Source organism: Perca flavescens, chromosome 20, assembly GCF_004354835.1.
Source record: "Perca flavescens isolate YP-PL-M2 chromosome 20, PFLA_1.0, whole genome shotgun sequence".
Taxonomy (NCBI): domain Eukaryota; kingdom Metazoa; phylum Chordata; class Actinopteri; order Perciformes; family Percidae; genus Perca; species Perca flavescens.
This window is the reverse complement of record NC_041350.1, coordinates 22509437-22527335: the sequence shown is the minus strand read 5'-3', so window position 1 is coordinate 22527335 and position 17899 is coordinate 22509437. Positions and strand designations below refer to the sequence as shown.

Here is a 17899-nt window from a genome sequence, read left to right as displayed (position 1 = left end):
TATGTGGAAGTGAGTGTGTGTGTACCTTGAGATGCTGGAGTTGTCGTCGGTCATCATCCAGCTGCCTCCTCTTGTTTTCAATCTCTGCCTGCCTCTTCCTTTTCTCCTGTTACAACACACACACACACACATTACAATTACTCTGCACAAAACAATACTAAGAACATTATGAAACAGATGTTTTTAATGAACACCACACTGCGTCCTTAATAGGGCTGGGCATCAATGCATCAGGTATTAGAACTTAAACTCAAGGATCATATCGACATCGATATCAAAACATACTCAGCCCTAGTCTTTAATGGTAGTGCAGATGATTTAAGGGTAACTTTTGCTGACTGAGTACATTATGTGTCAGTCAATGTAATTACTTGTGTCTGAAAAAGAGTGAGAGAGAAAGAGATGGAAGCTGGTGTACAGGTACTGTATGTACTATATATTTATAGGCACATATTGTTGACTCAATATGCCAAGTCCATTACAGGAAAATGTTCGAAAAAGTGTTGCAATCCTAATGTTGACAATAAAAGTTATATTTATCATACTACATTAAGTACCTTCTATGGAGGCCATTTCTTCTGACATATATTTCAAAGGTTGGATGTTTCAGTATGTTCGGATTCAATTTCTGTCTAATGATTTTTAATTAGTGGATTGTAAAACCAGTCCCAACAAACCAAATTTCAACGCGCTTCAGTAACTGGGTCTGCCATACATAATTATACTGGGTAGAAACCTAGATATTGTGTGTATGAAAAGACAAAGAGAGAGAAGATAAAACAGACTGAAAGGATGAAAGACCAATAGAGATTGGATGGATCTCTAATGGGTCAACGCATTCTCAGGATCTAAAAGTCATGAGTCAAGACTCAATAAGAGGGCGGTCAGACCCTGACAAGCTGCAATGATTTGTTGTTTCCACAGCCATTAGTGTGCACTGTATGTGTGTGTGTGTGTGTGTGTGTATGTGTGTGTGTGTGCAGAAAGAAAAGAAGAGACAAATAACTTACAGCGATGGCCTGGAGTTTCTCCTCTTGTGACACCTCAGCCATCCTGGAGGAAAAAAAGAGAGTCAGATAGAGGCAGAAAGAGAGTGTTTTTTTTTTTTTTAGCCACACATGACCACCAGCATCAGACATGGCACACAGTGACTAGCATTCCCTCACCAGCCATTAACTTCCAAAGACTTCCCGGTGACTGAGGTTAAATATCTGTCTGCTCGCACTAAATCAGTGTCTCTTTCCTGTTAGGGAGAGTTGGGGAAGGCATGCTAATGCGCTAGCAGGGCGCTGCTGGAGATTCCTGCTTTAATAGGTTCCAGACCAGAGCTCCGGGATGGAGGATGGACAGATGCAGAGCTGAAGAAAGAGTAAAAGGACTGCCACTCTATCTCCACTGAGATGGGACAAAGATATCAGACATGCCTTCTCAAAAATCATATATCAAGTTTGATACATTTTTTTCTGTAGTTAATGGCTGACATGTTCTCTTCCAAGTAGGAAATTGTTCACGACCTCTCTATTTTTTTTTAAACCTAAAGTGAATTGACCAAAATTAAGATTAAAGCTGAAACAATTAGTTAATTAATCTATACATTAATCAACAGTAATATAAGTGTCAATTATTTTGATTATTGATCAATCCTTGAAGCACAAATGTCAAACAAATGTCGTCGTTCCAGCTTTTGAATTGTGAAGACTTGGCACTTTTCTTTGTTTTATATCATTGTAAAGTGAATACCTTTGGGCTTTGAATTGTTAGTCACACATAAGACATTTGAAGACATCAACGTGGACTCTGGGAAACTGTGATGGACATTTTGTATTTTGTATGTTTTTATAGACCAAACGATTAATTGATTACTTGACAAATCAAATGCAAAACAATCCATAACGAACATAGTTGCAGTCCTCCATTTTGCTATAATACGTATAAGACCTCTGGAAACTTTATAGTGTGGCTGGAATGAGATAAGCAATGTAGCCCAAAACATTAGCTTGTTACATATTGGAGGCGATGCATGAAGCACACTAAGTGATCACAACATCTTAGCAGCAGTGTGCCTTTTCCAGCCTGAAATCACAACACATATGGGATTCTAATTACTCTCCGATGGTCCAAACTAAACTCTTACAAAACAACTTTACTACAACAACTCTACAAAACTCCCCACCCAGTGCCAGTAAAATGTGTTAAAACTATTTGATTATGTCACTCCTCCTGATGAGTGGCCAGGACACCCACTGTTAACTTGCTTGCATCATTTGATTCATCATTCCCAACTAAATACTCACAAAGCTTGAATTGTGAGCATATTAATACAGCAAATCATTCCTATCTGGCCTTCAGGTTGGCCTAGTTGCCACACTTTCTTGCATGCCTTTGCCACACAAAAGGCATGCAATGCAACACTGGCTCCTTTCAAAACATAAAGAAGCATACATGTTCTGTCACGCCTGTAAGTCCACTATCCAATCACAGAAGCTGCAGGACTCACTAAAAACCTCAGGGGTTAGGGTTATGGAAGGATACTCTGTAATATGCAGGATTCATGCACACACTACATATTCAAACACCACACTGCTCTCTTTCACCAAGCCACATCACCATCACATGGAGACGCTTTGGAGAAAAATTAAAACCACAATCATCTGATCAACCGCACACACACGCACACGCACACACACACGCACACACACACACACACACACACACACACACACACACACACACACACACAGTACTGTCTAGATACATTATTTTGCTTTTCCTGATCCAGCACCAACAGGAAGAACACTAAAAACAAATCTGGGGATGCACTGAGTGAAATGAGACTGAATAAGAGAAGCCATCACTATCAAATTCATTAATCAATAATATAATACAGCTCCAAAATCAAAACTACATTATGTTGTTAAGACCTCCATTCAGGTACTGTTTATGTTGTGCGCTGACAGTGTTTTCTAACTTATTTTCTCCCTTAAATCTCCTTCCCTTCCCAGCCCTCAGGTTACAGTGGAAGCAGGGCAGTTAGCTGACTAAGCATCGTGGGGACACACCTCTGGATCAGTTCACCAGGGGTATGAAGGAGGCCTGGAAGCACCGGCTGACCATCCTGACCTGGGAAAGGTCACGTGTGAGCATCAGCAGAGTCGAGGCAGAACACACCCACAGCATACTGTAGCTATGACAGGCGCAAACTGCATGGAGACCGGAGGCGCTGGCAGAAGGAGTCACATGTTTTTCAATTACTGTAATGTTACTGTAATAAGCTCTGTTGGATACATCAGCTGTGAAAATGCAGGACACTTCTTCCCCTTAAATATACCAGCTTACAGTGTAAATCCCAATTGGCTCACGCTACTCAAAATGTTATTGGCAACAGCTTGGGCAATAAAACATCCCAGTATAGTAACGTGAGGGTTATGTACACCTGACACAAAATAAGTGTCACATGGCTCTCAACTTCAACAGAACTTTTTTTAACCACATCATTTGTGTTTTTTTGAATACCGAATTCTATGTAATATTAACAGGGGATACACAGCATAGATTCATTTTTTTGGTTTATTAAACACAAAATATTTATTTACATCTTTAAGTCAACTTGACATACTTTTAATTTTCCAGCTACTACTGTGTTTTGTCAGTGTAATTAGCCAAAATCTTTAGAGTTATGTCAACATAATTTTAATATGCAAGTTGAAACTGTAGGTTGTATGTTGTATGTAAGTGTTAATGCTTATAGACAATGTTGAACACTTGTTCCAGAGCCATTTATGAGCATCTAATTAGAGCTGGGTAATGTTTGACATGTTTTGATACCAAGGCTGATACTAAACCTGAGTTTTACAATACTTTACTTTGAAGAACATCTGGTTTTGGTGCTGCGGAGGTTCCATGCACCTAAAACGATCAATCCTCAGTGACAGTGGAAAATCTAGTTGTGAGTTGTGATCAAAACTATCCAGTTCATGCCAAAGTTAACAACAGATGTCCACTGGACCAATTGGGAGTTAAGTGCTCAGATTTTCCAAGCTTGCCCCAACATTCAAACCTAAATTTAAATGCTAGCCCTGCCTCTCTAACCTCTAGGCTACAGCTGTAATGAATTTTTAAGATATATCGGAGAAAAAAAATATGTCCACCGTGTTGGAACATTGTGGGTCTATGTCCTGCTGCCTCTCTCATGAATTATGGACAAACAAGGAGAAAGGAAAGCAGACACAAATACAGGCATCTTTGCAGTGTGGTTAGAAGAGTAATTACATTTATGGCTGAGAAAGGATGACATCCTTCCAGGGAGGCCGGCAGTTGCTCACAGACAAGCCAGAAGAAACATATTGAGACCGATAAATATAATAGATCAACATTATCAGTCAGACAGGGCTCAGAGAAAAAGTGGTCTTAGCCGGCAGACTTGGATACAAACAACAGACTAAAACTAGGGATGTTTTTGTCAATATGTCAAGGCAGGTGCACGACAGAAGAAGTCAGGGAAACGGACTAATGACCAGCTCTATTCCCTGTTGAGTGCACTGCTGCTGTAGCGTTTCCAGGAACACATTAACTGCACAGAGCACCAGCATCCTCTTCTAATAGCATCACGGTCCTCTGGCACCAGCAGTCTCTTTAAACACTCTCCATCAAAAATGAAATGGCCTAAAAGTGATTATTTTAATGCGCATGGAGATAAATGAATGATAATCCTGCTGAGCATCTTTGTTTAGCGATATCATGGTTAAAACACTCCATTCCAAGGTGAAATATTTTTTATTTTTTATTTGGGTTTTCCACCAAACCCAAATGAGATATCTCCTCTCCTACAACAACGCTGGTTTGGGTTCATTATAGCATCATATATTTCACTTTCATTCTGCAAAATGATTGTCCTTGCTGTATCAAAAACATCACTTTGGAAAGATTGTTTTTGTAAAGGAACCAAGTTCACCACAGCCAATTGCACTGATTTGTTTCAAAAATTGGGTTAAGAGTCTTTGTATTCATTATTTACGCTACACAGTCTGGGAGTAAAAAGGTCAGCAAGTACACGCTGTACTGAGCCGTACAGTTAGACGAGTCACACGGTGTGACTCTGTGTCAGTAACGGGCCATCTATGTGTCTATCTGTCGGGGGAGGGCAGGTCTCATCACCACTAATCTAGGATTATCTTAAACAAACACCACGGCAACCTGGAATTGGACTGATTCTGATCCTGCCTCCCACGATCATGATGCACACAGATAATGTTTTTTTTTAAGCTTGTTGTTAAAGCATCTGTGCTTCATTAGATAGTAAACACTTCAATGCACAATGTCTGAATTGACCTAACACCTTCAACGTTGCAACCATATGGGGCGAAAAAGAATGAAAAGACATATTCTATATTTTTCTTAATGTCAACAAATCTCACAAAAGAACTGACTACAAAACTACAGTGCCCAGATGTTTGATAAAATGATTTAGCTTCAAAAAAGAAATAAAAAAAGTATATGTTCATGACATGTTTGATGTTTTTAAAGATGTTGATTCAGTGGAAATGAATGGGCTTAGGGCTGAAAGCCACAAAGGTTGAGAGAGTATTATTGTTTTTATGGAATTGGTTGACTGTGGCAAACATAGAATATCCCCAGCTTAATAATCCTTTAAACTAAACCATAACTGTATTTTACACTGATTTGAATACCGAGCAAGAACTCTGAAATGTCCCTGCACCACATACTCTACATGAAGAACAGTTGAAAGCTTGTTGGCCAATTAGGAAGCTTCTCCTTTACTGATCAGAGAATAGAGAGGCAAAAGCTTACAGTGAGAGCAACAGGTATGTTATCAAGCCAAACAAGCAGAGGAGACAAGTAGCCAAACAGAAAGAAAATGAGAGAAACTCATTTTACAATATTCATATAACATTCCAAATGACAACAAATAATCTTGAAAATAGCCTCTAATGGTTCCAGTTATACAATATTGGCATGCAGATTCTAATGACCTATTTCAATAAAGCCCTTCTTGCCTTGTGAAAGGAAAATAAGTGAGGTGTTCATTCATAGCAGCAAGAACCTTTTAACTGATATTACGAAGCCATTATGCCAGCATAAAATGGCATCTAATCGTTTCACACACAAATACACTCACACAAATAACTCCTGTGTAGAAAACAGATGGAATTGAGAGGCAGGAAAACATGTAAAAAAAACATATATAGGTCAAATTGAATCACTAATTACTTCATATTACTTAAAATCTGGGAAGATCCCAGATGTGAACAAGATAGTAATATCTGGCTATTCCTGAATGAAAAAGTGTGACACACACACACACACACATACACACACACACACAAAGAAAAGATGACAAAAAGAATGATGACTGTGAAAATCACTCTTGAGCTTAATGACCCAGGCCCTGCATTAGAAAACTGAGAGAGTCTGGAAGAGGAAACTAATCTCCAATCCCCTTCACATTCACTGAGTTGGAGTGGCACTTATTTCTCCTTCGCTCTACTCCCCACTTCCACAGTTTCCTTCCTTCAGCCAGGGACAACAAGTCCTCCCTGCCTTTCTGCCCTGGCCACACACACGCACGCACGCACACATGCATGCACGCACTCGTCCCAGGCCGATACCCACACCACGACTCCTCCACCACCACACATGCAGCTCTCTTCTATCTGAGGCATAACACACATTCTGCCAAACATAAACAGCGCAGTGCCAATAAAAACTCGAGGACGTCCGCTGAGGTCACATGTTAGTATTCCAGGGGTCAGAGGGGAAATCTCCTTTCACCACCAAAGGTCCCCCATAAATAACAGCTCTGTCAGCACAGAGGAGAGTGACATACTGTGTAAGAAGACAAATGAGAAGCCGCACACAGACTGAGGCACATGGGGTGGGATCTGGAGGTCAGAAAGAAATGACAGTCAGTTTTTCTGTCAATTATTTTCTATGAAATGATTACCTTGATGCAAGTTAACAAAGAGGAACTATCAAAAAAGTTATTTTGGGATTCGGGGATTCGTAAAAAAAAAAAAAGAATAAAGAAGCAGAGGCTATCTTGAGATTTACTGTAGTTCTTAACATTGGTCAAGCTCCTCGACAATACCCATAATACACCTACAGTAAATAGCGTTATAAATAGCAAGACACCCTGCCCGGCAAATTCCATGGACCCAGTTTGTACACAGCCTTTGCGTGTAACCCTAACCCTAAACGTTTTCACAGGTTGTGTAGTACTGTCCATGACTACTGAAATGATTTGGATGTGTAAAATCGGTGCAAAGACCCTTGAAGGCAAATACACAGGTCTGTTTCTTCAGTGTTGTGTGGACAGTTTGAAAATGGTAAAAAGATCCAGTTTTACTTTCAGCAAGGGATAGTCTGCATCACCTGATTTGTGTAACTTTCTGACAAGCAAACAACCATGCCCGCTTTTGACAACCATTGACCAGGGTCTTTGTGCGGGCAGCAATAGTGAAGCGTTTTTAAATTGCAGTTGCATAGCTGGAAATGTAGCTACCTTTGTCTGACTACATCTGAAGGAAATTTGTATCTATAGCTGTTCCAGCCACACTTTAAGGTGGGATGAAAAGCTTGCCATCATCAGAGGGACAAGCCATGATCATTTTTTAAATATGTGGATCATGGTACACAGTTTTGAACCATCTTTGCTTGAAAGAATTTATAATGTTGGTGTCATTTGTCGTGCACACAAAAGGGAAATAGAAGTGTAAAGAATGAAAAAAAAGAGCTTCAGAGAAAAAAACAAATCCAGCCCACTTTGTCACCTCTACACACCGGAGAAATCAACGCATAGAGTGGGCCTGATTGTCGGATTATTGGTCTCGGAAAGTTAAAAAAATTAGTAGTCTATACCCACGACGTTCCACTTCCGGGATTGTTCCGTTGCGGATGTCCTTCTTTTTGGCCGGATGTCCGTTACCTTCCGCTTTCTTTTTTTTGTTGGAATTTTAAACTCCTGTGGATTTATGAGGACTATGGTTAACTGCTCCTCAGATCTCTGCAGGGTAAATCCAGACAGCTAGCTAGACTATCTGTCCAATCTGAGTCTTCTGTTGCACGACTAAAACAACTTTTGAACATACACATGTTCCACCAAAACCAGTTCCTTCCCGAGGCTATTTTACAGCGGCACCTGGGCTCCATCCGGCTCTTAGCGCCACCCATGACGATTGTGATTGGTTTAAAGAAATGCCAATAAACCACAGCACATTTTTCTCCCATCCCAGGTGGAACGACAGCCAACATGGCTGAGAGTGATGTAAAGGCCCTTTAGCTTCCCACCTGGTAAACAATCTGTTCTGATTTACAAGCTGTGTATTTTTAGTAGGGAGTGAGCAAAGTCTCGCCAAAGACAACAGATGCAGAAGTTTGTGAGCTTCTGGACACAAGAGCAGAAGTCAGTATAAATTGACAGATAACCTGCATGGTTAAAGATTTGGTTGCGTATAGCAACATCACAAAGCTGCTAAAAGAGAACAAACAGAGCAGAATAAAACAATAAAAACTGCAAACGATAGGGATGCATTCACTAGCCTTACTGCTATATAGAGCAGAACCAATTAATTGGTATTGATTAGTCAAGAACTTGATGCTCGTGTAATATATGATAGGATATGACAAGAGCATCAAGATCTTTTTAGGGTTTTAGTCAGTTCAATAAGCCACAGCCTAGGCTGTTTGAAATGATGGTGGATGGGGATTTGTCCACTTGCTTTCAGACATTTAATAGACTAAATGACAAATTGATGAACCAATGAAATAATTGCAAGATTAGTTGATAAAATCATTGATTGTATGCCCTATACAAAGTGAGCAACAGGTCACTTTAGAACAGAAACACTTCAGATCGAGAACAGCAGTTCTACAACTCGACCAAACGGCTTGAATATGGGTGCTCCAGAAAAAAGGGTCAATCTCTCTGCTTCTGCTTCTCACGGAACAGCTACACAAGAGCAACTGGATTTTGTACAATGTGTGTAACAGCTCAGAAATAACAGCAAACTTGAACCAAGCAGCAAGGGAATCAAAACAGGCAAACTTATCCAAAGGGGTTAGGTGGAGAATCATCAGTGTGTGGCTCAGACAGGCAAAAGGAAAGACTTACAAAGGCAAAAAAAGACAATCTGACAAAGTGCAGGTGGAAACGGGCTCGTATATATGCCGCAAGACTAAATAGGGAAATGGGGATCAGGTGGGTGGGGAATGGCAGGAAAGGGGTTACTGCAGGGGGAGAGGGAGTGTCTGGATGTGGGAGTCAGGTCAAGGGGACAGGTGGAAAAGTCTGAGGGCATCTGGTGGACAGGTAGAGAAATGGCAATTAACCGGCACAGAGGCAGAATGAACAAGGATAAATACAACAGAGGCAGACATTGTGACAGTGTTCCCCTTGAATGCTCTCACATGATTTAATATGAATGCATGTATAGGCATTGCAATAAAAAAATCTTGGGAAATCCTAATGTGGATATAGCTAATTAGGAATGTTGGTAGATTATAAATATGTTGCACATAAATGCTACAAAATGCCTACTCGTGTATTTAACTATTAGGGCTGCAACTAACAATTACTTTCATTACAGATTCATCTGCAGATTATTTTCTAGATTATACTAACTGTCTATAAAATGTCAGAAAATAGTGACTAACGTCCATCCCACTTTTGCAAGTCCAAAGCAATGTCAGCCCTAAACTAAAGATATTCAGTTTAATATGATATAAAACAAGGACATCTTAATATTTGAGAGGCTGAAAACAGTATTTTCTGACATTTTTGCATGAAAAAAATTACTTTAACGATGAATCAATTACTTTGACTACTATAAATAGTAGTCAAAATAGGCTATTATTTTTCTTTTCATCGACTAATTGGTTAGTCGACTAATCCTTTCAGCTCTAGGGCTTAAACATATTTCCAGAAGTGGAATGCGTAAATGGGTTGGTGGTTGTAATTATTGACTTTTCCCTTAGGCTGCATCTTTCTGCGGGAATAATGTACAAACATTAGCATTAACATGACCTGCTGACAGAACTGCTTTTACGTTTACAGACAAGACAGTCCATTTCTATAGTGGACAGTCTCCTGTGTCCTGGTCCACCCTCAGGTCAATCAGTAAACTCTATATAGCCGGATATAGGAAGCCTATGGACTTGCATTACTGGAGCAGCCTCTCAACGTTAACACAGGAACCATTAGGCCAAATAGGTGCCTTCCCTTATGGCAAGGTCCCAATCCCCACTTAAGGCCCTCAAGAGGCTCAGGAATTGTTTATGCTAAGTATGTTTGTCCAATATCACCCTGTCTAATCTCTTCTGGGATTATAAAAAACAAGACCTACTATTCCATCTCCTCCTTCCCCTTAAACCAGATGGGAGTGTGTGTGTGTGTGTGTGTGTGTGTGTGTGTGTGTGTGTGTGTGTGTGTGTGTGTGTGTGTGCATGTGTGTGTGTGTGTGTGTGTGTGTGTGTGTGTGTGTGTGTGTGGTGTTAGTTTCAGGTTATCTACAGTGCAAAAAGAGGGATGCATTCTCCCTGCCGCTTATCAATAGTGCTTTTGATATCATCTTTGCAACAACACTGGTGATCGTCATATGAGCGTGTGGGTGTGCACATGTTTTGGGAGGGGTGCATAAGAGACACACACACACCACTGAGCACATTTCCCTCTGAGATTAAAATGACTTTGTGTCTAAAAATTACAGTTTATCAGAAGACAGACGATCTGCTGGGAAGAGAGTGGAAAAAACAAATCCTCTTTCGCCTTATCTGTCATGACAAAGCAGCAAGGAGAAGGGTTTGAGATAGATAGTCAGAAAGAAAATTTTAAAAAGTGACTATCCAGGAGGAAAAGAGGAGGCAGAGATTAATAGAAAGAGAAGAAAAACCCATAGAGACAGAAAGGGCCAGGTGGATTGCATCACTTTATCAAATAATAGCTCCCATGTCTACTATCTGCCCAGATGTTACTCCTTATATGCATGCTTGCTGAGCAAGCTTTCACTTCCACTTCCTCTTTTTCCCTACAATACCATCTTTTAGCACAAAACAGTAACCGCGAGGGCTTCTGTAATGCATGACATTCATTTTTCTTGAATACCGTGCTGATTTTTATAACCAATGCATAAATGGTTTCTTAATGACAGCAAGGTCATGGAGGATAATTGGCAATATCTATCACTCTGGGGCTACTCGCTCACGGCAGGATGTGAACCCGTGAGAGGCCTGCTGTCCTCTGGTAATGATGTTGAACCAACCAGCTCTGCCACTGAAATACTAGCAAATTGCAGTCATGCATTAGCAGTTGGTAGTAATATGTGATAAATAAAGAACATGAGGTGTTTTCTGTCACTTATAATGTAGAAGTTACTTTTTGGCATTTTCATTAAATGCATTAACTGCTTTTTTTGACGACTTGGGGGCAGTGGAAACAAGCATTTAACACAACACTGACGTTGGTACTATCACCTAACTAACTAACCAACTAACTAACTAACTAACTGCAAGTTGATATGATGAACGTGTTAGCAAAATTCGTTGTTAGGTGCTTATTTACAGATCCAGCAGATAGGGAGCAACTTTAGCATTCATTTAGAGATGGTTTTCTTCTTTTAAACTCTGTTTTGATCTCCATTACCTTGACACTGCTAAATGCTGCACTATGTTCACCAGCGAGTCCCCAACTTTGTTTGTCTGCCATTTGGTGCTTTTCGGATTAAAACAGCTCTCTGCTGAATGTGGAACGATGTTGATGAGAGCTGTGAGACTGAACCAAAACAGCAAAGATTTGGGGTTGGGAAACCCCCCAAAAAATGAGGCTGAAAGATGCTTAAATGCTCTGCAGTGCTAAGGTGAACGGAGCTAATTCTCTTTGGTTTGTCATTACATGCAGCAATGTGATCCATTGTTAATATAAGGATATTGATTATTTTAATGACATGTTGGTGTGACTTATCTGTACTGTTACTGAGCATTGGGGGTGTTTTTTTTTTTTTTTTCATTACTGTCAGCGACAAAACTGTAACGTCACTTGGATGTACTTTGCCTATTCAAGCTGTTTATCAGGGCAGTAAGTGAGTGTTCTTTTTGGCAACAGTTTTACACTTTCACTCCAAGAGGCAGCTCAATATGATCTGTCCTGCTCACTGAAGACTTCTGATATTTAGAGCTCACTAAAGGGCACTTTAGTAGTAGGCTACTGTAGTTAGTTGGTAGTAAGGAGTGTAACTCATTCACATTTCACCTCATTTTTCATTGACAGTCCAAGATTAGGATGAAGGACCATCCGGTTACTAGCCCATTTCCCCTATCTAAATTGGTGAAAACAGATCCATCCCAGTGCCCAGCCTGTCAGGCCAGGAGACACTCATCTCTCTCTCTCTCACTCACACACACACACACACACACACAATCTTTTTTTGGGGGGGAGGCATACATGCAAAGACTAATACACACACAAAGGTTGCACAAATGCAAACACACAGATAAGCACACAAAATCTGACACACAGAAATGTGGCTGTCCAGAGTCATAATGCCACATGATGATTGGGTGGACAAGACAAGTGCTGTCAGCTCTACTGCCAGTCGCTGACACAACACAGAGAGCAGCCAACCGGATATAGACCCTCAGCTCACACACAGCCAGGATGAAGCCTATGGAGGACTTAACATGTCTCGCTCATACAATAAAATGACAGAACAGACAAACAAACAGTGCACTTCCTTTTTTTGTGTCATTTTGTGTTACTGTGTATTTTGTATTCGGTAATAAAGAAGGACAAATTTCCACTATGTTGGACAATGAAGACTAATGCATATAATCTAACAAAGTAGAGGTTATGATCCATAGGCAACTGTGATTTCTAACTCACGTTTTCTAGGTTGTGTCTCCTGAAAAAGAGGGCATTATATAATGATAAGTATTTTGTTTAATGACTCATGATCATAAGTATGATCCTATCATGTGCGTTTTTGCTAGATTTCTAAAATGCAAGTATAACTGTGACCAAAAATACCAAACAAATGGCAACAAAGAGCCCAACATGTTGTGTAGTGCTGAAGACTTCTCTATCTCATCGTTACACCAAAGAAACATCTTTCCTTGCACTTGTCTTGACCTTACAAAAACACACCCTTAAGACTTGAAATCCAGTCACTTTGGCTCCTTTTGGACATTTGACACTCAAATTCACACCTGGGCTGGGCCTCGGAAGAAAGTGTCATGAAACAAGAGTCAAAAACAGGTGTCACTGTAGCTGCATGGATGAATAAAGCAGAGTTGATGTCCTGTCTGTACTTCGAGTTTTCACATTAATTCTCTGAGAAATATAATGGCTGTGTTATGTTTACAGTCAGGGGCAGACGTTGTAAACATTTGGGGTTCAGCCCAAACCTTATTGGGGGATCTGTAGATCATTTGGGAAAACATAACAGTTGTAATTTTTTTTTTTTTAAAGCTATATATTTTTTTGTCAATGTTTTTGTTACTTTTTTCAACATCTTTGTCGCTTTTTCCGACGCTTTTAACCCTGTTTTCGATGTTTGTGTTGCTTTTTCCACATATGTGTTGCTTTGTTTCATTCTATTTTGTATCTGATTGTTCTCCAACTGCCTTTATCATTCACAAACCTGAACACAACAAACGGTGAGCATGTCTCATTTTCACTCCTGCCACCTAAAGAGAGGCAAAAACTATCCGATGTTACTATTTTTTACAAGTTCCATAACATAGGTATAGGGTTGCTCCATTGAGCTGCAGTTCCAGTCAGAGGGACTGAGGGGAAATGACACAAGTTGAAGTTATTTAAAAAAAAAAAACTCCAACATTCGGGGCTGGAGCCCCAGAAGCCACCCTCTGGCTCCGCCCCTGGTTTACAGACTATGCTGTCATCATGAACTTGGTGGTCCAATGTCAACAAGATGTTGTCCACAACAGTGAAGTCTGTTCACAGGACAGAAACCCAAGGAGAGAAACAATGGACACGAGACCAAACAACAACACAATCGCTGTCTGGTGTCACCTGCTGTGATCAAACATAATTACAAAAACAACAACAGCAAAATTCGGAGTTGGTTCAATTGATATTGTTCTATTCAGAGACTGGAATAGAAACAGAAGGAGAATACACAAAAGCCTACGTGATACTGTGAGAGGAGGACACAGGAGCCTGACTCCATCACCAGGGGCAACCTGAGCTGAAATGAATTGGAGCTCAGGCGGTTAGGGATGCACAGACTCATTCTCTGCTATCACACATAAAAACCCGACTGCCTGGTCCACTGCACAGTGTGAATTCCAGACAGGAGTATGTAATGGCCAAGGGGTTTTCAGCTCACGCGCGCCATGTTGGAGCAGACCGCTCACATCACAACACACCGTAGAATAGCCCGTTACTCTCCTCTCCTCCACAGCCTGTAGCCAGGCACTCAGCATCTCCCAGCCATGCAGTGACGGCCATGCACGGCTGGCGCCACTGGAGCGTCGCGTCGAGGCATTAAAAAAAACAAAAAAAAAACAGACATCCTGAAAACACTCTCCTCGCAAAACAGATCGATACTAGGCTACAGGCATTCGCGTAAACATGTCGTCCCGTTACACCTGTAGGCCTGACTGTATCAGGGCTTCAAAGTACAGTAAAGCGGGCCGCTGGGGGATCTAATAGAATAAAAGCTGTTGATATGACATGCTCATGCAGCTATTTTTGTTCTTCTTCTATTTCTCACCTGCAAACCAGAGCCTGACTTTATTGTGAGCTTGTTATTTTAAATGTGCATTTATGTCCCTTTAAGGATGCTGCGCCTCTTGTGATTTGTAACCTCGCATTAACGCAGATCGGCCGTGTTTACAATGAGGAATTTCACTGGCACAGAAAGACACCGCCAATATATTGTCCTTATTTGTATTTCCCCCTTGTCTCCATCCCTCTGTGCCGCTCGGTCATCCCTCTCCTGCCAGAGTCAAAAAGGATGCTGCCGGGCTGGAAGCTTAAATATTGCGCCGCTGGACAAACCACCAAAAAGCAGGTCAGCCACAGGAAAACACGGGCACATAAGCACCGCACACTGTAAATCACGACTTACTCAGTTGCAGATCCCTTTCGCTTCCCGCCACAGACGTGTTCTTGTTTATTTTCTGAGCAGAATACTCTATACCCCTTCCTCTCCTCCTCCTCTTCTTCCTCTTCCTCCTCCTCTTCTTCTTTTTCTTCTGGCTGGCACCCCTCCTGTTACTGCCGAGGTGATGCCGTGGGCAGCCTGAGCGCGCAGCCCGACAATAATAAAAGCCCAATGGTTTCCTCTCGAGCGAAAAAGACGCACGACGGACTTGGCTCTGCCCTAAGTGGAATTCTCATGGGCGGTGGGGCGTCGTCTGAAGCAGGTTGTAGTCTAGTAAGTGCATGGCTGAGAGAGAGAGAGAGAGAGAGAGAGAGAGAGAGAGAGAGAGAGAGAGAGAGAGAGAGAGAGAGAGAGAGAGAGAGGGAGGTATGTGAAGGGGAGTGGGAGAGGGCAAAAGGATACGCCTCCCTGCCTTTTGGAGATAAAGGGGGCCCTGGCCGTGCGCGTTGACTGAGATATGGGTCCTCCTCTCCAAACGGGGGCCCTCTTTGGCTCTTCTCCAGCCTTATCATATGACGTCCAAATGAACCTGGCTGTCTGCTTCAGGGCTGCAGAAGAGCGGTGTAGGCTACGTGCAGCCTAAAATCGGGATCAAATTCATTTCTCCTTCCAGAAGAGAAAGGACCATTCGTTCAGCTTTTCTGCCCCCACTTCTCCATCTAGCGGCGGAAACGCTCAGTGTTAAGACTTCTAAAGATGTGTTATTTCATGCTGTTACATAAATAGCCTCAGGGTCTGAGGCTAAATGGCTTCACACCCTTAGGTGTTTTTGAACCGGGCATGTTCGATTAGGCTATCTATTCGGAATGTTTTATCGAGTCGAAAATACACAAAATGTAACAGTAAAAAATTAATATATATATATATATATATATATATATATATATATATATATATATATATATATATATATATATATATATATATATATATATATATATATATATATATATATATTGACGTATTTAAATTTAATTTTGGTGTCGCCTATTATTGTCTGACCCAAATTATTCTGTCACATCTGCAAACCTCAGGGCTGCCAAAATATGTTGCACCTGCAGCCAGCATCCAGCAGGTGGTGCTCGTGTTCCAGACATGCTCCCTCATCATTCCAGGTTTCTAATGTTGAGAGATAGTTTTTATTGTTTTTTTTAATCTTCCAAGAGGACTTTATGTATGACATGAGTGGGCATTATGACCTCATGAAGGTGTAGGATTCATTGCAGCCCTGTTGTATTAGACTGCATTAGTTTTAGCTATGCCTGAGTGTATAGGCTATATTACAAGAGACAAACATTGTCACAAATGTTTCTTAGTTATTTTCTTGAAACGGTTTTCTGTCATTAAAATGAATCATTATTAATTAAATGCGGTTGATGTGGGTTTGTTTCTGCAAATTTTGCAAATGTATTCATGCAATGCGCAGCGAATTTTATGCCTCAGTTATCCCTGTGAGTCAATGATTATTAATATTTATTATTATATCATTTCCCTTTCACATAACATATAAAACAATCGCTTAGTATGGAAAGTTGAAGCTGTATGGTTATGCAGGAGCCCATTTCTCATACTAAGAAGCTGATAGAGGAAATAGGCTTTCAGGGCCCTTATGAACCGTTTACAAAAGGTCACCTTCCATTGAGAAATATTTGGAGGATACGCAAGTCAAAAGACATCTAGACATCTAATTAAAACTGGACTAAATGTTCCTTTCGGCATCCAGGTTACGTATAACTGTTTCAACAGCATTTCAGTGACTATATATAGGCATCTAAAATTAAGATGTCTCTTCACCTGCAAATCATCGAATCAGTGCATATTTGGTTGTTAGAACTCAATATAGTGTAGCATCAGCTATTAACAATTAAAATTATTATGGGTCATGGGAGTTAATCTATGGGAACACAACAAGCATTTTAACCTCCGTTTACGTCCTCGTCACTGTAGAGAAAAGTAGACCATAAGGGCAGTTTCCTAAAAAAAGACAACAACATGGTTTAGTCATCGCCTACTCTTCTTGGCGTGTTCCACCATTGTGATCAAACTGACAGGCACCCCCCCTCCCCCCCCATGCCAAACACAAGCTCAGACTCAGTCTCTGGCTCTTCTCTTTTTTAGATTGGGAAGATGGAAAATGTGCAGAAGAGAGGGGGATCAGATTGGTGTGTATTGGCTTGGTGCTTATAGAGACAGGTGTGGAAGTAGGAAAGTGGCTGAGCAGATTTGGGAGCCGGTGATGGAGAATAAGAAGGATTTTAACCCACTCTTACAGAAGAAAAGAAAGACTAATTTCCTCTGTGTCTCTGGCTCACTTTCTGCGCATCACGTCTCTCATCTCGCTCTCTCCCTCTAGCCATTTGAACTGCAAATCCGTCTACACATTCATGCACGCTTGCATACGCAGAATCACCAAGTAGGCAACATACAAATACAATTTAGGAGGGGGTGGGTTTGAAAAACAAAAAACAGCCTCGCTTGTCGTGTGTGTGTGTGTGTGTGTGTGTGTGTGTGTGTGTGTGTGTGTGTGTGTGTGTGTGTGTGTGTGTGTGTGTGTCATGACATCATGATAAGCCCTGCTGATGAGGGTCAGACATGTTTTGGTACTGACATCTCAAAAAATAAGAACTAGTTTTTTTCTTTGAACAAACAGCAAAGGAAGCAGCAAAGGGAGGCAGCCGGCCCTCACATGTAACATGTAGCCTGGTAGGACTCTTAATCTGATAACGATAGTGGCGTTTCACGGGCAAAACACCTCAGTTTGGACA

The 17899-nt window shown here is 41.0% G+C and overlaps 1 protein-coding gene across 1 annotated transcript in view; it reads right to left on the bottom strand.

Annotated features, from left to right (window-relative positions):
* The window catches only part of palm1b (paralemmin 1b), a 25179-nt gene extending 9751 nt beyond the window's left edge, over nucleotides 1-15428 (bottom strand). Inside the window, exons 1-3 of the mRNA XM_028566812.1 lie at nucleotides 15099-15428; nucleotides 1011-1053; nucleotides 26-106 (exon numbers count right to left, since the gene is read on the bottom strand). Coding sequence (XP_028422613.1) covers nucleotides 26-106; nucleotides 1011-1052 — 123 coding nt within the window. The 5' untranslated portion in view covers nucleotide 1053; nucleotides 15099-15428. The remainder of the gene's footprint in view (nucleotides 1-25; nucleotides 107-1010; nucleotides 1054-15098) is intronic.
* Nucleotides 15429-17899: the final 2471 nt, after the last annotated feature.